Source organism: Passer domesticus, chromosome 10 (genome assembly GCF_036417665.1).
Source record: "Passer domesticus isolate bPasDom1 chromosome 10, bPasDom1.hap1, whole genome shotgun sequence".
In the NCBI taxonomy this organism is placed as follows: Eukaryota; Metazoa; Chordata; class Aves; order Passeriformes; family Passeridae; genus Passer; species Passer domesticus.
The window spans coordinates 26,706,558-26,734,112 of NC_087483.1; the positions used below are offsets into that span (position 1 = coordinate 26,706,558).

Genomic DNA, 27,555 nt, shown 5'->3' on the forward strand with positions numbered 1-27,555 from the left:
GAAGTGTGTGTGGGAGGAAAAAGAGATTGAAAAAGGAACTCTCTCTAAAATAATGGCCCCACTTCTCTGAAACAGAACACACTTTAAAAAGTTCCCTCTGAACAATCTCAGCTTCAACTGAAAATCTGAAAATAGCTTCCAGTACTTAGTTCTCATAGAAATTCCAGCTGCTACAGGAAACATCCTTGTGGCTGCTAAATATTTGAGAGATTTTGCAGTTTAAACAAAATTAAATCCACTGGAAAGCAACTGTGGAAAATGGAACCTTACTGGTGAAGACATCTTTGCTTATGAATATTGCTTCTCATTTTGTTATCCCCTTAGAGCAGCATAATCTGAGCTGTCACAGGATCATGAAATGAGTTAGAATGCTCGTTGACATCACCAGAATGATTAGCCACATTTCATCTGAAGGATTGGAGATTCCCTATTACACCTCTTCAGTTAGTGCAAAACTGAACCATGAATAAAAATACCTCATCTGTCATTAGTGTTGCAATTGATCTTCCAATCTCATGGTATTGTTGGCCTTTACCCAGTGGTCCAAGAAGAATGAACAAAAATCTGAAAATTAAAAGTAAATTTGAGAAATCATAAAACATAGACGGTTGAAATTAATACAAATATTACAGAAATATTTATCTAAAATGTGGACTAGAAGAATCTCTCAGATAAACACTATATATAATCTCCTTCAAGATCTCACACATGCATTTAAACATGAAGCTTTGCTTAGAAAAAGAATATGAAAATAGCTTCCAAAAATATATCATAAGCTTAACAGTCAGTCTTGATTGAGGCTACCAAAACCTCCTTACATAATAAACCTTAAGTTACATAATAAATGTATGCAATTGTAATCTATGTACAGAGCACATTATTTAATTCTGTTAATTCAACAGAATGGTTATGGTTACATAAATTATTGCAATATTGGAGAAGTTAAACTAACCCGAATAAAAATAATTTTAAAATCATTTTTTACTCCCGTTAAGGCTCTGAACAGTCTCTACTTGAGGCTGTAGGCAAATAAAGTTCTATAAAAGGCAGAGGATTTGTTCAAGTGAAATAACTACAATTCTCAGTTTTGCTAAAATGCAAAATACAATATTTTGATGTGCATTACTTTTTTTTTTTTTTTACATATACATTCTTGCAGAAATATTTGATTGTCTTAATTTGTAAATCAAGAAATCTGTTATTTTCCTTTTGGTGGGTTTTTGGTTTTGTTTTTCTTGGGGAATTTGGGGGCAGTTACAAAGAAAAGCTTTTTCCAAAGCCAATTCACTCCCTCAGTGTTTCTTATACACATGCAAAAACTAGAAAACATAAAAAAATAATATCAAAAGTATCTACAAAGTACAGCTCAAAAAAGATGTTTATCTGAGCAAGGATCTGAGTCTCAGCATTTCATTTCATAGCATAACACAAGAGTCACATGTGAGTGTCCTGAGCATCTCAAACTGGAATACATTACTGCCTACTGTTGGAATTCTACCTTCATAGAAACTAAAGGAGTGAAGGGGAAAGAAAGACAGAATGTGTGTACAAACATATGCACAAATTAATAAAAGAAAGGGCGCAGGGTGGATTCTGCAATAATAGTTAAGTCAGTGAACACAGATATGGGAGAATCAGTCTGGAGTTTTGATTTGAATTAACCTCAGCAGGACACAATGTAACAGCAGATCTATCCCAATGTCTTCTATTTGAAAACAAGGTCTATTTTAGACTTTTTTTTAATGCCTCATGATTTTTTGTTCAGAATCAAAGTACCCCATCAGAAAAAGTTTCAACTTGGAAAAAATTAATCTAAAAAATAATTATGATTAAAAGTTACATTCTGTACCATGCAAAGTAAATTTTTGAAGAAGTAAAAATTTTTGAATTTTGAAGAATTACAGCATGTTGTCCATCCATTCATTCACTATCCCTAGTCAACCAAATCACACAATTTATTTTTTCCCTTTTCTCGATTCCTTCTTCATTTTTTTACTTCTGTACATAATTATGCAGTATGACACAAGTAGTTTCAGTTCCAGATGAAATATTCTACAAAGCTGAATATTTCACCTTAGTGAAATATTTCATTTGGAGTAATACCAGTTTGTATAGGAGAAATTGTGTGTTATAACCTATATTTCCACATCTGTGAAGTACTCAAAACTAGCATGTGTCTGAATATACCCACACATCATTTACAGGGCGAGTGGAAGGCAGAGAGATGTCTTTGTTAAAGAGCAAACTGAATTCCTCACTCAGTAAACAGCAAAGCCGAGGGTCACATCACACTGTCCCCATGTCCCCACAAGGCACTCATGAAAACACAAAGCAAAATCAGCCCAGCTGTACCTGGTTGGAATTGGAACTTCAGCCAGTCCTGTAAGCAGCACTGCAGGAGACAACCTAACAAAAGCCACAACGGCTCGGTCCAGGAACTCCAGTTCACCAACTAAGATGTTGGATGCTTCAGCTCCAGGTGGTATCTTTTTCATGAAGTGTAGGTCAACCTGGGGAAAGTATATTAAATTACAACGTAGAAGTTACTCACAGGGGTTTTTTTCCCCTGCTTTGTTGACAGAGACTTGCTGATCACTGCATTATAACCTTGGCTATTTCAGTTATACAGTTCCACTGTTCTTTTCTGTTGAATGTTTTTTTCTAATAAAAATGATTCTCTAAACCAAACTGGACATTAATTATTTGGCTGATTTTTCTTGGAAACAAAGCACTGCAGAATTAATTTATAAAGACAACAAATCAAACTCAAAATATTTTTAAGAATATAGGATTAATTTCCTAGTAATGCTTTTTTATCTATACTCATAAGAGCATGAGTACTTAATAACAACCATAAAGGTAGAAGAAATTAAGACATCTTATTTTTCCATAATTAACAATTCTGGAAATCAGTAATTTGCAGCTCACAGTTGCTGTGTTATTATCTCCCTGAGAAAAGCACTAGATTCCACTACACACAATTTTCCTTTTTCTACTCTGAGATGCATTTTTGGTTTCAGGTTTTACAGAAGACAGTTGCCCTTCAGCTGAAAGTAACAGAATATAAGCTATCATGAGCACTGGCAGTCTCAAGAGCAAATGGAAAGAACAAAGCAGAAGAAAAACTTTGGAATTCTAGGCAGTGATGCTGACTTTTGCAGGATGATAGAAAAACAGAGACACAGCTTCATCATGACATTGCTGTAATAATCTCAAGGTATTCGTGCAGGATTGTATGACTCTAGGCTTCCTTCTGTAACAAAGACTGACATGAAGTAATAAAGTATATAATGTATGTCTGATTTAATTATGCAGCAGTATTGTCTACATTTCAAAATGCATGAATTTTGTCATTTGCTTTCCTTTTATTAATCTAAACACAACAACAGCAACCAAATCCAATATAAACTGTTAAAGTGGACCATTTTAATGTCTATCTTACAGCCATCTGTCAGTACTAGTTTGCATAGTTTTTGGTAATATTTAGAAAATTGTTTTCTTGCAAATGGCTCTGGCACTAAATCAGAATTCAGATATAACACAGTTGCCTGTGTAATGAAATCTTGGTTTTCTGAGATCACAAAGAGATATCTATGCTTCCCTAAGCTACAAAGATGACTGAACACCTCACAAAGTTAAAGAAGAATCAGATCTACCTGGAAGGTTGGAGACCAAGTACTTTTCAAGGTAAATTGAAAAAGTGAGGTAAATGCTGTTCTCCACTCAAATAATGAAATAACTCTTCAGGATTAAATACATAACTAAGGTTCACTCCACACCTAATTTTGTGTCACAGGTTATTTGTAACTGAGAGGAAGAAAGCAGTCTTTCAGGCATGTAGAAATCTGCATTCTGTGCTGAGTTTACCTTGTGAATGGATGGATTTAGCATTTAAATGCATTTAACATTTAATAATTAATGTATAATTTTAATAATTAATTAATAATTAACTGTAGCATAACAATATGCTACATTTGTGACATAGAGGCCCACTAACATACAGATCACAAAATTCAACTTTGAAATAAACATTCTGTCTCCTGTCTATAAGAAAGTATTTCCAGATATTTCCTGTACTATTTATCAGCTTGATATTCTAATATTGTCTGATATTGTTTAGGTAGTGAAGAGACCCATTAAAAGAAAAGTAGCTGGCAGAGGAGCAAACTTAGCAAACACACCCAAACCCCAAAAGAACTGCTTTCACTCATCATTGCATAATGAGAGTGGAGGTGGTCCTGGAGTGAATTTATGGCAGTGGCAGAAGCTACATATTTAGAATGCTTCATCTAACCTATCCATAATACACCTCTTATCCCAGGTCTTTAGCTGGAGAGACCTGATGTGCATCTTAATCTACACCCTAACCTGAGTCACATTCCTGACCTGACCCTAAATAGTCAAGGCAAGCTTTAATTAAATATAAAACTGAATAACTAATACAGAGCCCACGTCCCTCCAGGGCAACTCAAAGACTGAAGAGTGGTGGACATCTAACCTGAAACCAAACATAAACTGACATGAAGACAAACTAAAAACCCAACATCCCTTCCTAGTAAAACATATTAATCAAATGTATTTATAAGTAGGGTCAACCAGCATTCAGCACCAGTCAGTTGCTTCCCATGGTATTTGAAAGACCAAACTCTGTCAGTATGGGACAGGGGGCTGTCTCAGAAATAATGATTCCACACAGAGCACAGGAATGTTGCTGTGAGAAGGGATGTGGGTACAGTCTCTTTATACATTTTGAGTTTCAGGACAATTAATGTTCCCTTCAGTCTTTGGCATTAAAAAGTAGAAATGAGGCAGCTGAAGTTCTTAAACCATCACCCCCATTCTGCTCAGACAGGGGTAAAGTGGTGCTGTGACAGATCACCTCCACCTCCCCCTGAGAACACCAAGTCCTGGTGGTGGCAGCAGAGGAAGAGGAGGGACACATTTACAAGCAGCACAAACCAACTCTCCATGCTACTGAAGTAACACTCAAGACAGCTTTCAGTGCCTGTCTCACATTTTTCATAGATAGGTACCAATACAATCAACACAGCCTCAATGCTGTATCCAGATTAAGTCAGCTTTTTGAATCAGCTCCAATTTTGGAATATTAGACATAGCCCAAGGGAGACAGATGAGCAAGGAGAGAATATGTGAGGTAGTCAAAGGTGCTTTTTTGGTAGAAGATAAATGAAATTAATATCTGGAACAAAATTAGAGCAAGAAATCACAATACTCAAGAGAAAATTAGTGTACTGCTCTACTTTCCTCTCAATCTGTGCATATAATTCCAATTATAACCATTGGGAGTTATTGCAATAACACATTTCAAGGGGAAACTGCACTTATGCATCTTCAAAAGGATAAATGGAGCTATTTAAAGTCAGTCAAAAAGAAAGGCATTAGATTACAATCCTTTACTGTTATTTCATTCCTCCTAACAAATGTTGTTCCTTTCATATTCCTGACTTCCTTGTTGGTATCCATCACTGTTGAGGTTAGAAAAGATGAAATGTTGATTTCTTCCAGCTAGTTTAAATGGGAATAGCTCTTTTGATCAGCAAAGCTGCAGCATTACAAAAATAATGAGTTAAGGATCAAATGATGCAGCTTCCATTCTTGTTGAATACAAACAGAATTGCAGTTAGACAACTGACTGGGATTTGGAACCTACAACACTCAAAGCAACTGGAGAAATGTTCAAGAAAAGCACTATTGAAACTTAAGTCACTCCCTTCACTTTTGTATAGCTTAATTGTGAATAGACAATTTTATTTGTATTTTTTAACCTTTACAAATTTTACATCTTGATACTAGAACACTTGCAAAATGAATTAGTTTTCCTTAAGACTTTAATACAAATATCATGAAACCAATATTATATTTGGCTCTTTAAAGCATTATAATTTTAGTTTGAAATATGTTTAAAGGATTAATATTAAATTTTTAACAACCTGCCACTGTTTATAGATGTTCTCACAGCCTCTATAGAAATGTGGTTCATAATGCATTCCCAGCCAGCTTCCTTTTTTCTCATTGTCATTGACAGAAAGATCAGTTTCCCCTTTTATTTCAGCCATATACAATTCATAGTCTGGAATGTTCAGTCTAAAATTCAAACGATGCAAATAGCTACTGCTGCTAGGAAATAAGTCTGGCACCAGATGGAGCAATCACATAACTCTACTTTTAGCTCAGCTGCACGAACATTAAAATTCAACAGACTCAAAGTGCTGTTCATCAGAATTTTGGTTTAAATCACCTTTCTTCACTTACTCAACCTTTGTTGCACTAATGTGTCAGCTGAAGCCATCTACCCCTGTCAGGCCTGTCATCTGTATCCATTGTGGCTGTCTTAGGTACACACAGACTTCTTACACAAATTAGGATTCTCCTCCACATTAAAGCTGAGAAGCTGTTTGCTTTTCTTTGCTATCTAACATTGAACTGTCATTGCAGTCTCCACTACTGAACAGTTAACATCTTTTGTAAAGTGTACTGAAAGATCTTGGCTTGCCAGAAGAATTAAGTTATAGGTTTACAGAAACACATTCTGTTTGAGACATCTGGAATCCACGAGTTCAGGTTATAAAAAGCTTAGTTTGCATTCACACATCCCTTCTACAGAAAGTCAAAATCTGAGGTAAATGTGAATTATAGGAATTCTGAATTAATTTCCTACTTACATAATTTTCTGTTAATTTGTAAAATTTCCCCTACAAAGATACACCTGTGATATTAAATTTATCCGTGTTCCTAAACTGTGATTTTCTCTTACACATAATTTAGAAATAAAATGTAAGATTCTGGTTTTTTCATACAGAAACTGTACTGCAGTGCACACAAAACTTCAATGCTAAAGTAAAATCTACACTTTACAGATTTTCCTGACTTGCATGGATTCATTTTATTTAATTTTAAATATCTGTTTGGCAGTCAGGAAGCTCTCTTCACCATCAGTGAACACTTACCTTGCTAAAGTCAACGGTGCTGTTTTCTCTGCTCACATCATTTTTGTTTTCAATACAGGCTGGAGTAGCCTGTGGGGAAACAACCTGACCTGCTAAAAAAACGTATCATTATTACAGAATACTAACAGTTCTATAAATAAAGCAACATCCCATGACACAATTATTAGAGCTCTGCATAAATTTCATATCATAGATATATGATGCACCTAAACACGGCATTTCCATTAAAAACTTATTTAGAATAGCACATTCTCAAAAGATAGAACATTCATCATGTGTAGTTAGGAACGTGAGACGGTAATTTCGAAAACATAAAAGATGCTGTTGGATATTAGAAGACAAAATTTCTATACCAATTAAAGCATACAATTCTAAAGATGTACATTTGGGGAAAGTCCTGCCTTCACATAGCCTATGTAAACAATTTGAGGAGCTGTCAGTTTTGGGTAATATGTATCTACAAAAGTATTCCTCATTAACCTAAATAGGATTACAAATTTTTACAAAGTTACTCGTATATAAGAATGTCCTGATTATAACAACTACAAAAAACAACATAGAAGTGGACTGATATAAAAAAAATATATTGGAAAATAACTGATTTATAAGCTCAGTATTGAAAAATGTGATTATGGACATGTATAAAACAAATGTTTCAGTAAACACATTTTTTAAAAAATTCCACTGAGGATTTAGTAAAATATTTTAAAGAAGTTTTAAAAATATCTCAAGATAAGAAATGCTTAAATACACCTCAGTCTTGTGGAAACAAAGAGCAAGCCTTTTGGCAAACAGAATTTTGCCAACAAAAGCTCAAAAAGAAAAAAGCAAGTCAACTAACAAGTCTATGTCATACAAAGCATATTTTTACTTAAAGCCAATACTGCCCCTGCACGTGGCCAGAGCTCACCATGCCCACACCAAGGGAGTGGGGCTGGCACAAACCCCACAGGGGCACTGGCCATGCCCTGCTTGCCTTCACTCTTTCTCCCTCTGGCACGTCAGAAGCCACACACAGCTCTGAGCACCACAACAAAGTACAAGAGAAAGTACCAAATACATGAGCCAACTATCTCTTACTGCCCTAACACATACCCAGGAATAACTACAGAGTCCAGCTGGCCCAGAGTCAGCATCTCGTGCCCAGCATATATTTGTTTCCATAGCGAATAAAGTCTCTCATATGACTGAGAAATGATGATGTGAAAACATTGGTTCTGGTGAAAATCAACCTAAACTTGCACAGTAACAAAGACCATATGTTCATGATATTTGAAGATGAAGACAGTCAGAAGTCCTAAGCTAGGCACATTGTCTGGGCAATTCCAGAAGCCACAGTGTGGCCCCTCACACGCTGGGGCTCACACCTGCAGGCCAGGCACGTCCCCAGCCACAGCCTGGACACCAAGAACTCTGCAGGATCCAGCCTGAGCAGGATCAAACACTTGCAAGAGCCCCTCAGCCACTGCCAAAATGCTGAAGCATCCAGTTTCTGTCACAGCTGAGCAATACAGGAACCCTAAGTCTGGTCATGAATTCCCAGCTGAAACACTTGCTCAAGGAAAACGCTGGTTTTCATGAAAATCAACATGTCATTTTCCACTAGACAAATCTCCCATGACACAAAACAGGTTTTAGACTCATGTGTGCATCCTGGCAGCACAGACAGATATTGCACTTTGATTAGGTAGTACATTAACAGAATGTTTAAAAATATATTGCTAGAAATCCTGTCTTTAAATTGCAAGTATTTCCATTTTTCTCTCTGATTCAGGGCAAGGACAGATCAAAATAAGAATAGAAATAAGGGTTTTTGTTATTTCTATTTTGTTATTTCTACAGCAAAATAAACACAGAATGACAAGCATGTAAATCTAAGCAAGTAGAATAAAAATAAAGTCAGGATTCAAATTTACATATGACAAAAATAAAGGATTGATTTTAGAAATCCACATATTAATGTAAATTAAAGGAATACAAAAAGAGGCTATTAATTCCTACACGTCACAGGAGAAAACCTTTGCAAAACAGAAGCCAGAAATTATTACATATGCAAGTTATTTACAGTCATTCAATTTGTCTGTTTTAATTAGAACTGAAAGAAAAACGGAGTTCCATCATTGTTACACCATCATCTTTACAATGTGTATTCAAGCCACACTGTAATTCTCTTTCTATATTCTTTATTTAGCAGTCCTTGAATTATTTCCACAGGAATCATCCTGTAGCATACAGCTGTTAAAAATCATTAATATAAAAATTATATTAATTTTATTTCTGTTCTATTTTGGAGATTTTATTAATGTGACAAAAATAACTCTTCCACTTATTCAAATAGAGAAAGCATAAAGTGCAGAAAGTTTCTGTCTTAACTTACTCCCAAAAAACTTAAAATCTAGTCCTAGAAAACCTGCTGACTCTTCATTTTTTTTCCTTTGAAACATTCATCTATACCCTAGGATGTAAGAAAAGGGAAATAGTTGTAATAATTACTCATACTAATATACATATTACATTTGAAAGAAGCTACAGGAAAGTAACAGAAATAGTAGTTCATTATCTTTCTGTTGCTAATTGGGCATTTGCACTTTTTTTTCTGGACCCAAAAATTCAAGAAAATGAGAGCAGAAATATCTGCCAGAGAAAAATATAGTGACCAACAAAGGAGTCAAAGCATGGACCACCTGTTTAGATGCTGAAGTTTTAACATCATAATTGGAGGTGTCAAAAGCAACCAGCATTAACAGTCCAGAGGACTTTTAAACAACGTGTCCACTTTTTTTAAGGAGAAAAATATGTAAAGATATGCATATAAGGAATAAAAAGCCATCACCAGAAAGTATGTGAAGTTTTTAAGAATAGCATATGTTCTTTTTCTGTGCCAACAGAAGACCTCAAACTTTGATTTACCCATATGCTGGAGTAATCTGAAAGAACACAAGTTTTACCTTGAGGCAGAAAGACATGTTTAAATAGCTCTACAACTTCGGACAGCTTTCTGGATCATGGAACAGCAAGTTTGGGTTTTTTACTGTATTGAGTAACAATCAAAGATACAAGGTAGAGACAACAGGTAATCTCTTTTTACAAAAAAAGAAAACAAAACACCAAAGTAACCCCAGACTCTAGCCAGATTTTAAACATTTGTCATGGTTTATTACTTCTTTTGTTTGAGCTGAAAATATGGGGTTTAGGCTGCTACAAATGGTGAAGGCATAAACCTGCAAGAGGGAAAAGAGCTGCAGCAGCCTCACCATTCCACTCCTTCCTGCCCTCTCCTCACCAGCTCCACTCCAGCACTCCCAGAAAATGGGTATTTACACGTTGTATGGGGTAAATACAGAATTTTGTTCTTCAAGAGTGCAATGTAATACTTTCAGTCACTATAAAGCTGAAGCCTCAATTTTTCCTGCAGTCTACCTACATAAAGCACATGAAGAGCTGCATTCTTCAAGAATTCATCAGAGCCATTCACACAGTTTTACGAATCAAATGCACAGTGTGGTATAATTGAAATATCCAGGGTACATACAAAGAAACTTAATACATAACAGATAAAACCACACTATAATTGATGTAACAGCTTTCCTATGTAATAAAAAGCCAATATCAAGACAGTTTTAAATTTATGTTTTAAAAAATTGCATATATAAAAAATGTGTATTTTTTAGATAATGTGAAATTGCCAGAACTTTGACTAGAGCAAGAATTCACACAAAAAACACTCTTGCATGCAAAGTCAAGCCACTTATAAATCAAAACAAGGTCCACATTTGTTACAGTAATGGAAGTTTGCATTTGCAGATACAGTTTGCCATTTTTGAGACAGTCCTGGAAAATTTAAAAAAAAAAAATATCTCAGTACATTAATGTCACATGTAACATATTCTTCCTCCCCAAAATGTAGAACTTAAGACATTTAACTGTGTATTGTGGTTGTTATTCAAAATCCAAGATGTCTCTAGAACATCAATGACAAAAACGCAGAACAGTGTAGTCAGACAAATCACAGTTAATGGAAACAAACTGGATGCAACCAACACATCAAAGGAAACTAAACCAGAAAAGAAGTTGGTTATTCTTCTAAACCATACATATTTCTTCCCATTCAGAAAAAAAAAAAAAAATCCTCATTTTCAAATTTCTTCAATCTCCAGATTTTTCACTACAACTAGTCACCAATTTTCTAAATCTAAATGGACAACACTCTCTGTATCAAAACTCAAAGACTGGAAAACAGTATGTTTTCTTCAGTATATGATAAAATTATAATTAACAGAGCATCTCTGCAGGCTGAATTGTGTTTATGCCTTTAGGCCTCCTGATGAACAACATTTTCAATCAGTGAAGAATCATGTAACTCCCATTGTACCTCCGTAACTACAGGGAGATTTGATGTTCACTAATGATATACAATTTAAGAGGATGAGGAAGAAGTCACTTTAGCTGTTTTTCTAATGCTAGGTCTGAATATCTCAAGCATAATTCACATGAAGTCATGCAGTATAAACTAAAATGCTGTGATTTGCAGTTTTATAAATTGATGCAAGAACATAAACTTAATAAAGAAATGGCACCGTTCCCCCCACCAAAAGAACAAATTCCACAAAAACGTCTCTTCAGTGTGCCACAGCTGCAGACAATGGCCTGTGGTATTTCTCAAAATCACTATAGCAAGAAGTTGCATGCTGACAGGAAATTGATATGAAGACATGGGTGTACATTTGAAATGATCTGAAGCCCAAGCAAGAATAGGTATTTATACTACCTCTGAACCTTCAGGGAGTTTACAGAACCCAAAGGATAGGAGATGAGGAAGGTACAGAGATGAGATGAGCCTGTTAGAGACAGACACAACAAAGACAGAGCAAAATAAAGAAATACAAAGATGAATGATACAGTTTTATACATACAGATTACACATTTTATCATGGGTACCAGGAAATGTAGAGAAAGAAAGAATAAATATCAGATGAAAATGCTCATAAATACAAGTTATATTTTAGTAGCATAAAAATCTGTGGAAAATACAACCTGATTGAAATATATACATTGAGAAGACTCTAAAACAAGAAGTACAGCATTAGCAACCTTAAGGCAGAATTAACTATCGTTGAGTTTGTCTTCTCTTCAAGGAAAGCTGAAGCAATTCCCCTGATCCAGATCCAATACTTCAGAAAACTTGTGAGTATATTGATGGTTTACTCACAAAATGAAAGTGTATGGTTATATATTTAGGAATCCCTCCCCACCCTCTTCATGGGGCTCCAGGTTATATCCAGCTTTCTCCACGTGATAGTATTGACATGGGAGATTCACGTCCTGTAAGCTCACTCCAAGTTATGACATATATCCTTGAACTGATCTTCAGAAAAGATTGGGAAACTGAAAAGGTAACTAACACCATAACATAACTGAGAATTTTGACTTTTCAGAATACTGAAGGATGCTATCCTAAATTAGGACAAGCATAGTTTCCAATACCTCTGCTTGTACTCATGCTGCCACAAAACACTGAAGTCCAAACCAGCCCATCATACTAACTGAAATAACTGGGAAAAAAAAGACCATGTCAAAATGAACAATTTCAGCAGCTCATGCTATTAGCTCCAGAGATCCCAAATCTAATATGCCATTGCTTCCTTCAAGCTCCTTGGAATACAAATAAACCTCTGCTTGGAATTTCAGAATTTCTCAGAATCAGACGTGACGTGTGGTGCAACCCAATTTTCACACTAACAGCGTGCCTGCTCTGATGTCAAGGGAGAAGAAACTTATAAATGGCAGAAGTATGGAACAGAAGACAGGCATAAGATCATGTTATTGTGGGTAAAGAACACTTCGGCAAGGTGCAGGGAAATAAAAGTAACTTAGCCTGCCATGCTCCTCTCCCGCATTCCTTCCTCTTGGGCTTTAACCAGTATAATATCTGTTAGATTTCATTATATTTTTTTAATATATGCATAAATGAATAAAACATACATTCCCCTAGACTAAAAGTGAAATAGCCAGTCAAAACTTTTAAATGTTTATGTGACGAAAACTTCTTTTCCTAACTACATTTTCACAGAATAAGTTATTTTTTCATGCCACATGTGCTTAAACTCTGAATTTCAGAACCCCCTTTATAAAAGGGGAGAGGCTTATGAAATTATTTTAGCACTCCTATAAAACAGAGAGGTGTCATATATTTGCAGTTGTCTTTGGCTTTTTAGGCCACATCATAGGAATTTACAAACACAGCTCAGAGGTATCAGAGTGTGAAACCTACTCATCTAAATAAAAATAGGTTAAATTGCTTTATAAAGTAAACTTTCTAAAGATGATTTACCAATGAAAAATTTCATATTTTTACCTGTCTTTTACAGTATTTATGCTAAAATCACTTGCCACCCTCTATTTTGGGTACTTGGTGTCAAATTAGCCCATTTAAAAAAAAATCATTTTTTCTGCTCTTATGCCAAATTTGACTGTCGTTTTTTATTGGAACATCAAAAGCAGGCTTTTAATTCTCACAGTTTTGATGCCTAATGAAAAGTGAAAGTTAAACACAGCATGGCAGCATTAAAAATGCATGGTAAATCCATAGCACCCTGACATCTTAGCCCTGCAGAGGATGTGAAGAAAAGCCATTGTAAACAAAAGATAATACTACTAAATACAAAGCAAATTAATTAGATGGTCTGACAGATTCATAAACAAAGAAAAATGGAGGGAGAACATATGTACAACTATCTTCCAACAAAGACATCACAATGGCCTGTCAGTAGTGCTGCCATATATTGAATTAATTTATGTATTCATTTTCAGACTTTGCTCTTGAACATCTGAAAATTGACACATTGATAAGCTACTATTGTCAAGAACTTGGACAAGGAAGGGAGTTTGAATCCTCAGCTGTACCACATAACCCACAGATCAGGGACTTTGAGCTCTGAATCACCTTTTTTACAATCAACAAACTGCTAAGGATTTTTTCCAGCTCAATTGTCTAACACTAACCCCAAATTTAACCAAAGAGACAGCTTTCTGTTGTGCATAAAAAGTGTTCCCATGTCTCATTTCAGCAGGAACAAGTGTCCCTTCCAAAGCTGCTGGTCAATGCAGGAGACAGCCAAGCATGCATTAGCACTTCAAGGATGCAAGTAGAAGAACAGTACCTCAAATTGATTTAAAAACATCGCTATACAAAAAGTTCATGCTTAGGACTTTTCACTGTAATTTAGATAGAAATCTGATATAATTTCACATACGCTTCCTGAAAGTTATTGATTCTATTTCTTACATACATATATAATTTTATTATGTCTATTGGTATATTTAATTTAAATTAACACAGTAAAAGTGACTAAGATTTTTTTAACAGAAGTCAAAGCACTCTGACACATTTCTACACAAGCACATGAGGCATTTGGCATTTTTTCATCTTGCAGAACAGGGACAGACAAATGAAAAACTGTAATATGTCTCCCTACTTAAGAGGATCACTTAACCACTGAGTATATAAAATTAGTGTGTTTAATATGGACTTAGATGCTATCCTGATGAGAATTTATTTTTGGGGGGAATTTAGTAAGAGCTAGGAAGTTTGCCAGAAGAAACTCAGGCAAAAGCAAGATGTATCTGGAGTGAATTACTGCATCAGTTCCACTAACAGACATAGAAAGTTACTGAAATTGAGGTCATGATAATTTCACAGCTTGCCCTGAAGGTTCTTCTTGAAGCAACTAATGCCTATTTATTACGTAAGATCTAGTGCAAAAAAGCTTAATGGAATGCAAGCTGCCATCTTGCATCCTGTGGAAATTAAGTACAGGATCATTATATCATTAACTTTCTCTAGTGTCTCCTGAATATTAGTTTAAAGTCATCAGCAAAAGCTGTATAAATCAACAAGAAAGTTGCCTTAAAAAGGATGGACAATCATCCTACTTACATGTACTCTTGTGCATCCATATGCATGACCACACACATCTTCGTAAATACTGTTTTTTCCTTACTCTTACAATGACACTTTGCCACAATTAACGTTTCTATTTAATATCCTCATTAGATGAAATTACATGTTACCTTTTAGGTCTAGAATCTTCCCCAGAGAAGCACCTAGATTTAGATCTCTTGAAACTTTATATGGCAGTGATTGAAAGAAACCTTCTTCCTTGAAATCAAATTAACCTTTATTATATATAAGCAGCCCCATCTTTTCAGATCAGCCACTCAACTGCTCTTTGCCTTCTGTCCTATGCCTGAGAGCACACAAATTCCTCTTGCAATCCTGACCTTCCCTGTGCTACGGCTGCTTCCTCACTCCCCACTTCCCAAGGTGAAAGGGGAACTCAGTAGGGCTCTGAAATAGTGACAGCAGAAGGGACTGGGATTTCACTAGAGCTGATTTGTGGAATAAGAGTTAACTGAAAAATATTTGAAAAATGTGGCTGCACATTTCATAACACAGACCATTGTTTATGCAAATAAGGAAGTGGCAATAAGAAATTATCTTTCATTATGATAATCTACAACAATAATATACTTTGTAAGGTCTTCTGTAAAAGTGAGGGGGAAAAAAGTTATGCCAACATTTTACTCTAGAACCATTCTGCAAACATTTCTCATTTGCATTATTCTGATTTTCCTAAAAGGGATTTTTTGAAAGAACAAGATACAGCCTTTGTGACATCTCTCCAACAGTATCATATTGAAATGTTTGCCTCATTTTTCAAGCCCTCAAACTCACCTATAAAATCTGAAGCAGCAGTTGAGTTCTAGCTAATGAATACACTGTTGTAGACTTACAAACTATTTAAGCAATCCACCACCTTTTAAATAAATAGGTCCTGAATAGTCAACGGAAGTCAAAAATAGTCCTACCATATTCCTGGCACTGATGGAGCTTGTCCACAGCTCAGAACAACCCTGTGCAAAGATGCTCAAGCTCAGTCTGAGAAATTGCACAGGATACCTAAAGCTGCACTGAAATAACACACCGTGCCAGTTACCCAGGATACCCAGCAGAGCTTCCAACACCTCAGTGACACCCTTGAATAGCTCTGCCCAGCCCGAGTTGTGCAAGGCAGCCAGATTTTGAATTTGAGCAGGTACATTTCTGAATGCATAAGAGGAGCCACTCTCATGCAGAAAGTACCATTTTTACAGGGTAGCTTTTCAGGGCAGAATCACACTGTTAAGCTGTGGGTACAAAGCACATGCAATACCAAACAGGCAGATGCTATTGAAGGCTCAAAATGCAAAATAAAGCATTACCATTTTTGTCCATGGAATGGGGCTCAGACTGCTTCTTTCCAATATCAGCAAAGGATCTTACAATTGGGATCCTGTTGCTCAGCTTCTTCTGGTTTTGATGGTGATGCTGTTTCAGTAATGCCTCATGCACTCTGTGACGAACATCCTCACTGAGCTGCCCAGAACCCACCTGCTGGTCCAGAATCATATCTGAAAATATATACACAAACATAATAAAAGAGGGGAAAGAGGAAACTATTTCTCTCTTAAACTGCAATAATAATAATATTAGTACCCTATAGGATTACAAATGAAGTGCACCAGTTCCTGTAATGCAACAGAATTAAATGTAAGTTTTATCTAGAAGTGTTTCACTTTCAGGGGGAGAGAAACAGGGGAAGGGCAGGGACAAAAGGATGCTATTAATATTAAAAAATCCTGAAAAAATGATGCTGTTCACAAATTAAGGTCACCTATGCAATGACTTCGAAGTCAGTTCTTAAGCACTCTTACATATAACATACTTAAATCCAGGGTTATGATGTGTATAAGATGTCTTCTCTTTTCCAAATAACCCCTATTCTATTTCCTACAAAGGACTGGCTGTGAGGAAACATTTTTTTTATTCCCTTTGTTATTTGCCACAGGAGATCACAGTCTTTCTTTCTTGTAACTATAATTACAATACCTTCAGTGCAATGCAAAGAAAGTTCAGGTAAGACAACACAGAAAAATTGCTGCATTATTTGTCAACATCAAATAGAATCTATTTCTACTGCCAGATCATGTATCACGTAACATGTTACTGCAAGAGGATAATTTCGAGATGAGAGCAAAACACATCCCCCTGCTATGAAATTACAACCATTTTTGCAGTGCACTAGCAGAAAATAGTTTTACATATTCATATTCAACACTATTTGCTTATAAATAAGTGGAACTCTACTTGCATGGTGTCACTCCTGAAATAACACTATATTTCAAATAAAATATTAAAATATATTAACTGTTGAGGATGATGTCAATATTTAAGGTTATCCCTTTAGGAGAGAAAATTACAGCAAAACAAAAATCAAATCCTTATCCTCTTCCTTTCCCTAGGATGCTCTGCTAGGCTCGTTAACAGCCACAGAAGCCACAGGGTTGGTGCCAGTGTGGTGACTAACAGTTTTTATTTCCTGCCAGAAAGAAGAAAGTGGCTTACTTAGAGTTTTTTGGGTTTTTACAATAACTACCCTTTTACTGTTGCACTGCTACCACATGTAGTAAGGGAGGATGCATTCAGTTTTGGAAAGAGTGAAGATGTGCTTTCTTGCCTTGGTATTTCCCTCCAGCTGTCATTCTTTTAACGTAGACCCAGTTGCAGTAGTAGCTGCAGGAAATCAAATACAGTCAAATTTCTGACAGATTGTATTGATTGCTATATTTTGACCCTTTTTTTCAAGCCCTGCACAGATGTGAGCTAGAATAAGAAAGACTGTGTCCGTTCACCCCTATCATTATGGAATTCCTTTTCAGTTTCTCCCCAAGCCTCTCAAAATATTTTTTTAAAGCCCAGGTCCCTGCAATATCAGTAACAACCTTAATTGCAAAGATTGTCTTGAAAACAAGAGCAGCTTACCATGCTTACCAATTCCAAGAGTAAATGGCCAAAAAGAACATTTTAAACATTTAATTTTCAAAATAGACTGTAATCACTTAATCCTGTAAGTAGAAGAGCCTACGTGCTCACATCAGTTGAAGCTGTACATATTTTCAAAGCCCTGGTCTTCACTTTTGTATCTAGAACAGGCAGCCATTTCTTCACACTCCATATGAAAAAAAGGAGGAAAGAATCTTTGTTTTAAAGAATTTTCCTCTTGAATGCCCTTTTAAATTCTGCACAGCCCCCTTCTAGCAAAAGACACAGCTTGCCATTTCATTTTTTCAAGGATGCTTCACTACAATATGAAGCTTTCAGAAGGATGTGGAACCTGTGGAATATCCAGCTGCACAGTGTTACCCGTTCTGTTAGATGCTCACACTAACATTTCTGCTGAAATCAAGTCAGTAGAAGTAGGATGAAGTAGGATGTTTCTTCAGTAAGGAATCTTGCTGGTACTGGAACCAAGAAATCATTTTTTCAAGCTGTTAAAGACAGATATTCTCCCTGACTTGGTCATTTAAAAGAATTCAAAGAAACTTAGGGTTTCATATATTTCAAGAATGTTTTCTCCATTCACACTCAGTTACAATACATCATCTGTATAAAATTAATTTTCTAAGTCAATGTGAGCAATGTGAGTACTTTAACAAGCTATTACAGTAACTGAGCTGTAACTCATCACCACCTGTGAACAATTTACCCAGGCTGTGAATTACAGCACTGGGGTGCAGACAATTTGTATCAGTTCAAATGCAGCATGGCTCATGTGTGGCCCAGCAGAGAAAATTCCATCTGTCCCACCTCTAGAGTCAGCAAGGATGCAAAAGCAGGCTGGCTGCTTCCACTCACTCTGGAGGTGTCTATTACACTGCAGCTTTGTACAGAGAGGTGGCCAGACCCACGTGGAGTTCCCACACGAAAATGGACTAAAAGCAGGCTCTCAAGTGTGGTGACAGCTTGCTCCCCACTGCACCAGGTTCACAGTGCGCTCATCACCTCATGTGCAACAACATACAGAATGCTCAGGTGAAACATAGAATAAATTTATAGAAAATATACTGGATTTCTATCAAAATACTTGTGAAGTCCACAAAGAAATTCCTGGGCTCATATTCTCCTGATGTAGGTTAGCACTGACAGTTTACAGCAGAAACTGAATTCAGTGTATACCAGCAAGGGTACTGGTATTCAGACTTCCAATTTTTATAACTGTACAGTTGTAGGACAAAATTAGAGATTAATGACAAAACGTAAAACACACAGGCTTTAATGTGTATCACAATTGCAGTGATAGCTGACTACAAAACCTAATTTAACAGCCACAGTTTTTCTGGCTTGTAGTTCTTGCCCTTAGAGACAAAGAAACGAAGCAACCCTAATGCATTGCTTTATGGAAGACAATCAGGTGGAACACTACCCTCTATCTTGACGGGTCTCTAAAGAGGAACTGAAATATATCCTTCCCTAGCGAGTCAGGAAGGAGGAGCAATACAAACCCAACAATTAGGATTCCTGGGCTGCACTTGTGAACCAAGACCCATTTACATCGTTTAGCTTGTTTATAATCACCATTGTATCTAAGCTGGCAGATTTAGCAGCTCATCCAAGAGGGCAGAGCACTCCAGTGTTTCGAGACACAGATTCTATTTCCAGCTTTACCTGAAATTATTTTGTTGAAATATTCAAGTATATAATACTTGAAAAGGAAAGAAAGAATGAAAACTGTCTGCTTTTTAAAATAACAGTATGTAATTTTGCTGAGAAACAAGAGCCAGTATTTCACAAAACCGTAAATTGCAGAGACAAGGCCAAAATTCCCGGCTTGCAATTCAGAACTGCGGGCACAGTGAATGCCTTATAAAAAATAAATTTTGCAAGCAGAGATTGACTTGTGCAATCTAAAAAGATTCCTACAGTTGTGGCTAACATGGGAAAACACAAAACAACCACACAAAAAGACAGCGCTACTTAGAAGTTGGAAGGAGATCTACAATTTACCCGCAGACAAAGGAACAAAACCTGACAGTTTCTCTGCAGAGGTTATTGCCACATGCTAAGCTGAAAATAAAGCAAACAAATGCAGGAACCTGGGTAAGTGAGAAGGTGAAAGCTGAACAAAAGACAGGTGTAGGGTCAAACAGAGAAGCAGATTACTCACAGGCAATCCCACGCCTTATTACAGTGTTTGTAATAAAAGTTAAATGTACCATAAAAGCACTGTCAGAAACATAACACAGTGTGAGTACTGCAGATGAAACAAAAGGTTCCAGCAAAATAAAATCTCAACTTGAGCCAGTTAAAATATGTGGTTATTATGGAATAATATAGCTTAAAGCAAACAAAGGTAAAAGAAGACTTGTTCAGATTGAAAGCTTAACATGATATTAACAAAATCAATAAAATTGCACACTTGGGATGTAATGCCCTGAGTTGCTGAGCACAGAGTCTGGTGACCTCAATCACAAGATTAAGCTGTTACACAGACTGAAAATTCAATCGTGAGGAACATACAAAAGACTGCTTGGGAAAAAATAGTCAGATCTTGGGATTGGAAAGGAAGGGTAGATTCAAACTTAATTTTAAAAAGAAAACATGATTACAATTAAACCATTTAAAATAAATGGGAATATTTCAAATATGTGCAAGTCGCCAAAGCTCCACTGTGAGGCCACAGTTTGTATTTGACAAGGTTTGACATTTGTTCACAGAACACTCTGCACAACTACAAGAATATGCAAGTTCTATGGCTCATGCTGTAAAGAAAGTATTGCCATTAAAGGCTGGACTGAATAGTTTTTGAACCAAACAACAGAAAATGGCATCATATGTTAAATAGAGGAACCTTTTGGGTTCATTCAGTGGTTATAATCAAAAAACCAGATGGTAATCTGAGAATCTACATGGTTTCAAAGGAACTAAATGAAAATATCAAAAGAGAACATTTTCATCTGCCAACTTGAACAACACAGTGAAGCTGCTCTCTAATGGTACCGCCAGATTCTGGCAAATACATCCTCAAGAGACAAGTTCCAAAATAAACTGTTTTGATTACATAGATTTTTCAGACTTCCTTTTAGCATATGTTCTATACAGAAGTGATCGATAAAATATTACTACATAATGTTCAAAGGAATTCCTTGTGCATGGAGTGCTAACTTACTGATACAGGAGTCACCGCAAAGACATATGAAAAAATAACGTCACGTATTAGAAATAGTAATAACTCCCCCAAAATATGTGCCATAAAAATTGCATGTTTAAACAGGATAAAGTTCAGCAGAGGAACTGAGCTCCTAGCAAGAGAAGCAAAATCCATCTTACAAAAATTAAGAACAATTTGAGAAATTCAGGAACATGCTGTTCTGATGTATGATGACAGTGTTGGAAATTCATCTCAGAAGTCTCTATTATAATAAGATGCTGTCTGTGAATTCAGCACCATAGGTATAAATAAGCTCTTTTGCAACAAGGAAAATTGTGTGCCTGTCGAAAGAAATACACAATCTCATAGATGAAGTAATTTTGAAATATGACAGTTGGAATGAAAAAGACCTAATAGAGAATGGACATGCTGGAATAGAGGACAATTTTAAAATTCTCACCGCATAAACAGTAACAAAATATTTTTATGCAGAACTGTCAGTGTTTCTAGGGATAAAATACAAAATACATGGTCCTGCAAACTATGCAAACATTACAAAAGGTGGCTTTCATCTGCACATTTTACCACAAGCCCATTAAAGTTTTAAAATACAGACTTTAATAATAGAAATTCTCAAGGGCTAAGTGGTAAGAGTTTAATGCATTAGTGACTAAGTGTTTATAGATTAAAAGCCTTGACTAAAACAAATAGGAATTCTTAGTCTCAATTTAGCAATAAAGTTTAAGTACACCTCTTTCACGGATATGAAGACTGGCAATGCATTAATAGCAATGTAATTTGATATTGGAATATAGCCCAGATAGCAAGACATCACCAATAAATACACAGCACACATTTCTCGCTAACAGAGGCAAGTAAGAAGAAAGTACTTGTGCACAAATAATGCATTTGTTCTCAAAAGATGATGCATTATAGCAATGCAGTAAAATTATCAAAAGATTGCATTAAAAAATCAAAACCTTAAACTATGAATCAGAAGCACAATAATCAAATTTAATTCAGGAGTGCCCCTTAAAACCGTAAGGCATAACCTGTTTTCACAAACTCTCCTAGAGGTGGCATACACAGTAACAGGGAAAGAAAAGCAAAAGTGATCACCAGGACTGCTGGACAAGCCTGGCATGAGGATGGCGAGCAAGCCAAATAACAAGAGCTGAATGTTAAAAAAAAATTTGAAGCCAAGAGGTGAGAGAAACCATTTCCTTAAATTCTAAAGTGTCAGGACTGTCAGATTCAACTGGAATACACAACAGTTCCTGGTGAAAAGAGCATTTGCCTTCTATAGCACAAGATAAGTAGGATTCTAACAACCAGCAGGGAATAGCAACTGGCTGGAACAAACAATAAAGGATTTCCTGAGTGTGGCATCACTTCTATGATGCAAAACCAGCACATTGAGAAGTATCAGTCCTGCCTAATCTTCAAGTCCAGCAGTCATTTTTAAGTAAAAAGAATTATTTGTCATATCATTTGGAATTATCACATTTCTAAGATCCTCAGCACACAGACCTTGATGGTGTGCTTATTACCACTACTATCAGTCTTTCCTTCTTGCAATGCTGCCTACTGTGCACCACACTCTAGGTAACATTGTCTGATCACTGGAGACCAGGAATTACACACATAGCAAGGGACTTGATTGAAGAAAAGTTAAACAGCATTGCTACAAATAATATTAACAGAGAAAATAATTGCACAAATATCAACAGAGAAAAGCAACTGGAGTAGCAACTTTATTTCTGGAGAAAATAATTTAAAAAAAATCTCTTCAAAGAAACTTGACAGAATGTGAGTAATTTACAGAATGATTCACTTGCCTGAAGCACCTGCTGCAAAGCTTTTTAAAAAAAGAATAGTTCATTGATTATTGAATCTGCAGAGGAGGAAAAATATAATCTTCTCTCGAAAACCAAACACAACTCATGCAAACCTTATCATGTGTCAGGTCACTTTATCAGAGAGAGATGCCTACCACTTCAAGCAAATAATAAAACAAATAAAATGCATCCAAATCTGCCACAACAACAGATACCTTTTAAATGAAAATGGTACATTCCATTTAATGAAAGTCATCCTAAAGCCTCTTCTCAGAATAGGTTTTCCTAATCAACAAACCAAGATAAGCCACATCTAGCTGACTTATAATAGCTTGAGGGTAACTCCCCAAATTCTCTGCTGAAGAACAACTTACACCTGTGGTGAGTTTCAACATTACTATTACAAATGCTCAAATCCTTGGCCAGCTGAATAAAAACAAAATCAGTACAACTTAAGGATTGAGATTATAAACAGTAATTAATTGGGGTCTCACTATATTGGAAAATATACAGTATCTTTCAGGAAAAAAAAGGATGGTTCCTGAAATTGGGGATTTTTTGCATTCATCCTTACTTTTTCACCTACTAAAAGAAACCATTCTGGAAGGGCTTTCTCAGCTGACTACAGACTAAACTGAGTGATTTCTGGATTAAGAAATTAAAGCTCAAGATTGAAAAACCCAGTGGAATATTTAAGCAAAAAAAATGATACAAGAACATTAAGCAACTGACCAAAGTAGTCCTCATTATTTATAAATAAATAATAAAGCAGCATACTGATAGACACCTTTGTTCTTTGAAATGAGATGCTTTATTCTTTGTGTTTATGTTTTATCTTTACCAAGGTAAATTTTGAAGGTCTAATTCAGACTATGAGTCATGGAAGAATCAGATCTCAGCACAGAGTAGAAACCCACACAAGTTTCTGCAGATTTATATTAATAATACCTTGCATCAGTTTGACATAAACAATTTAGGAAAAGTAAATAAAAAAAGCAGCTACTACAATCTGAACCAATTTGAATTCCACTGTTAAATATAACCCACCAAAAAATATCTCCCCTACAATTTAAATAAGTAAAATTAATTTTATATGGAACTTACATAGATTTATATATAATTCACAAAGCAGTTTTCTGATAATCTTGAGTGTTAGAAAATTTTATTGCTTTGTCTTCTGTATCTTTCCAAAACTAGTTACAATCTTTAAGAGAAACATCAGGAAAGCAAGAAATGGCATTTAGTCTCAATCTCACTTATACTTTTGGGAGAGAAGACCCATCCCTTATATTTTGTCTTGCTCAGAAGATCACACAACCTCTAGAATTGCAACTGTCAAATAAACTTCTATTGGAAAAAAATACACTCAACTTCATCTCAAGTTAATGTATCTAAAATTTCTTTTAAAAACTTACACTGTATCATTACTCCGGATTTCATTCTCAACTCAGACACTTATCTGTTTTCATGTAATGTAATTGCAATAAATACTTCCATATATCTTGGGGTGGTTTTTTTAAGCTAGATTGCCTGCAATTAGCATAGCGGTAGATTAAGTTTGTGAAAGTTAGCACACGCCTCATTCACATGAGGCAGCATGGCAGGAGCAGACAACATGCCAGCTCTAATTAAATCTATCCAAACTGCCCTCTTTCTTCCATTTTAATTTTCTTCTTTATTCAAAAAAAATTATTCTTAAAGCAGCAGATTCCACATAGAAAATATAAATAGAATATTTACTAATTGTGCCAGACATTTCTTTTCTAGTACATTGAGAAAAACATTTCCTAGGAATTTCTAAACTGAAGTGATTATTATGAAATAACTTTCTTGGTAAGCATTTATTTTTTTGTTAAATCATTTTCATAACCAATACATGAAACATTGATACATACCTGCAATTTCTTCTATGGAGTTAGCTCTCATGTCCAAAAGAACTGTGCCATTCAGGATGCAGCTCCTCAGCTCAAACAAACTATGAAGTGACAGTGTGGCAACATAGGGTTTGCTCCACCTCTCTCCACCATCCTCTACATCTTCTTCAAACTTCAACCACCTATACAAACAATCAATTTTATAACTCCATTGTGCATAAGAAATGAAAACTTAAATACTTTTAGGAATGCTGAAAGTACAGACAAAGATGTTAAGCATGTCTTCAGATGTCACTTTATTCTTCCTTTTTAGGAAATATGAGAAACTTCCACTGCCTACTTCTTTAATAATGCTGTGTTATACCATTTTTGAAGTTAAGTTCTGACCACAGATATTAAGAGAGAAGTATATTACTCAATTACCTTTTGTACTCTACAAGCACTTTGACTAATTCTTTGGCATACAATATTTCTGTGATAGAATAACAAGTTGTATGAAAAGGAGTCCAGAGAAACTTCAGAAATGTAAAAGGATATGTGAAACTGGCATGAAAGGATCCAGTATTTTGTTACCATCCAGCCAGATGAACCTGCTTGAGACTGAATTCTCTACTGATAAATAATGCAGTTAAAATGTTAAAAGAATATTAAACAAACAAACAAACATCTGAGAAGTCACACAGTGATGTTGCTGTGTGGAGCCCTGCAACCCACCAGCCTAGCAAGGTTTGAACAGCTGCAGGCACAGCACATGCCGGAATTGCTTGACTCTACAGCTCTCAGCTCTTTTATATGGACATGGCAGCAGAGAAGTCAAGCAGAGCCTCACACCTGGACAGCATCTTCACACATTTCCAGACAGCAGGGAAATTTAAAGCCTTAAGACCTTTAAGGCTGAGAAATTTCCAGTTTTACCAAGCCTCACAGACCAGCAAAGCAGTTATCACAGTTGTCCTCTTTTTTTCCCTGGGCCACCTGTCTAGCTCTGCTCCTACTTGTAAAATACTCAAGTGTTCCCACATTTTAGACACTTTTCTCCTTTCAGTCCTTGCGTACCAAGTTCTTCCCCTTTTGCTGCCATCCTGCAAGCAGCCACCACTTCACTGATCCACTCACAGCAGTATATCTGCTCCCTTCCTGATGTATTCAATTTCTTGGAATTGTCCCAGCTGCCTTCTAATCATTCTCTCATTATTTATAGAGACAATTTGCCTCAACTCCTTCGGTCCTTCAAAATCTCCAGTCTCCTATGTCTAGCCCTCTCCTCCTCTTTGTACCTAAACATTTTCCCTCCATTTCCTCTGTGAGAAAACCGGCCAGTTTCTGTACTTTGTCCTTGCCCATGAGAACTCTTTCCTCTTAATCAGACCTGTTCCCCACTCCCTTTGCTGCATTGTTTTCTCTTCCCAGCCCATCCCCTTCACCCTTGCAGTCCTCCAGAGAAGCAGCAAGGAAGACACAGCACAAAAATCAGCTTCCACAAAGACGAACCATGAAATTGAATTTGCATATGCAAACGAGATTTTCCAAATAAATTTTCAAAACCATGTCCAAAGGGACATCAAACATGATTTAACACACTTCTCCCCATGAAATGCAGCTATACTTTTAAAGGGAGGCCTACAACAACTCAGGGAAGAAGCAGGTGAGAAGAAAAAATAGTTCTTAAATTGTTTTTCATTTTCGTAATACCTTGCATCAGTTTGACATAAACAATTTGGGAAAAGTAAATAGAAAAAGCAGCTACCACAATCTGAGCCAATTTTAATTCCACTGTTAAATATAGCCCACCAAACAATATCTCCCCTACAATTTAAATAAGTAAAATTAATTTTGTATGGGACTTACATAGATTTATGTATAATTCACAAAGCAGTTTCCTGATAATCTTGGTTCCAAGGTTCTTTCTATTTTCCTCCTTACTACATAATTTCTTCTGCTCCATAAAGATAGTGATATTCTCCAGATATTTTGGTTGACACTAGCAGATAAATGAGTTCCAAAAGTCTGGGTAAAACTTGCTACAAATCAGGCACCACTTTCCAGCCATGACACATGAATTGCTTTCCCAACACCTGCACTTTGCAGCTACACTATTTGGGTGTATAAAATAAATCCAACTCTTACACTTCAGCACGTTTCTCCACAAACTTACCAGAATTTTTTTTTCCAGAACAGAAACTATGCATCACCTCCAAAGAGAATGCACAACTGTACAGCTGGGCCACATACAGAAACTATTGTAAGAATGACTATTGATTTTAAAAGGTATGTGTTTCTTCTGGCTTGAAATCAATTGATGGAGAAAAAAACATTTATCCCTATATCAACATAAACAAGCTATTCATTCCATTCTGCTCACTAATTCCACGGATGGGACAGTCTAAACCAGATCCTGGAACAGAAACGTCCAGTGCACTTTCAGTCAAACTGAAAATACCAAGATACAGATGTACTTCATCAGAGTTACCCCAACACTTCAGTCCAGGTGCACCAAGTGCAGAGCTTGGTGAAATGAATACATAACCAGTTAGTGCTATCACTCTCATTAAATGTAATTCATCTCTACCTGAAACTACTACAAAGCCAAACAATAAGATTTAAAAATATTTCCAAATGACATTTTGCACACAGATGAAAAACATATAATAAATGAATTCAGATTGTACCATCTCCATACCATAATTTTAGTCAAATCGGAATTTTGAAGTCCTGAATCAATCACAGGTATTTAAAGTGACCCACTGTATTAATTTCTAAGCACATGATCTTGCATATTAAACACCATCCCATTTCCATTACCCTACTCAAAGCCATTTGGTTCTTTGTGTATGATACTTTTATCTAT

The 27,555-nt window shown here is 36.0% G+C and overlaps 1 protein-coding gene across 10 annotated transcripts in view; it reads right to left on the minus strand.

Moving 5' to 3' along the window:
* Positions 1-27,555, minus strand: part of SLC4A10 (solute carrier family 4 member 10) — a 144,898-nt gene that overhangs the window by 37,788 nt on the left and 79,555 nt on the right. For 8 of the 10 annotated variants that reach the window (XM_064434700.1, XM_064434702.1, XM_064434698.1 and 5 more), the window contains 5 exons: positions 24,729-24,889; positions 16,230-16,418; positions 6,969-7,060; positions 2,353-2,510; positions 477-564 (listed from right to left, as the gene is read on the minus strand). In XM_064434700.1, the coding sequence (XP_064290770.1) occupies positions 477-564; positions 2,353-2,510; positions 6,969-7,060; positions 16,230-16,418; positions 24,729-24,889 (688 nt within the window). The remainder of the gene's footprint in view (positions 1-476; positions 565-2,352; positions 2,511-6,968; positions 7,061-16,229; positions 16,419-24,728; positions 24,890-27,555) is intronic. The other 2 variants (XM_064434699.1, XM_064434707.1) reach the window with 1 other exon arrangement.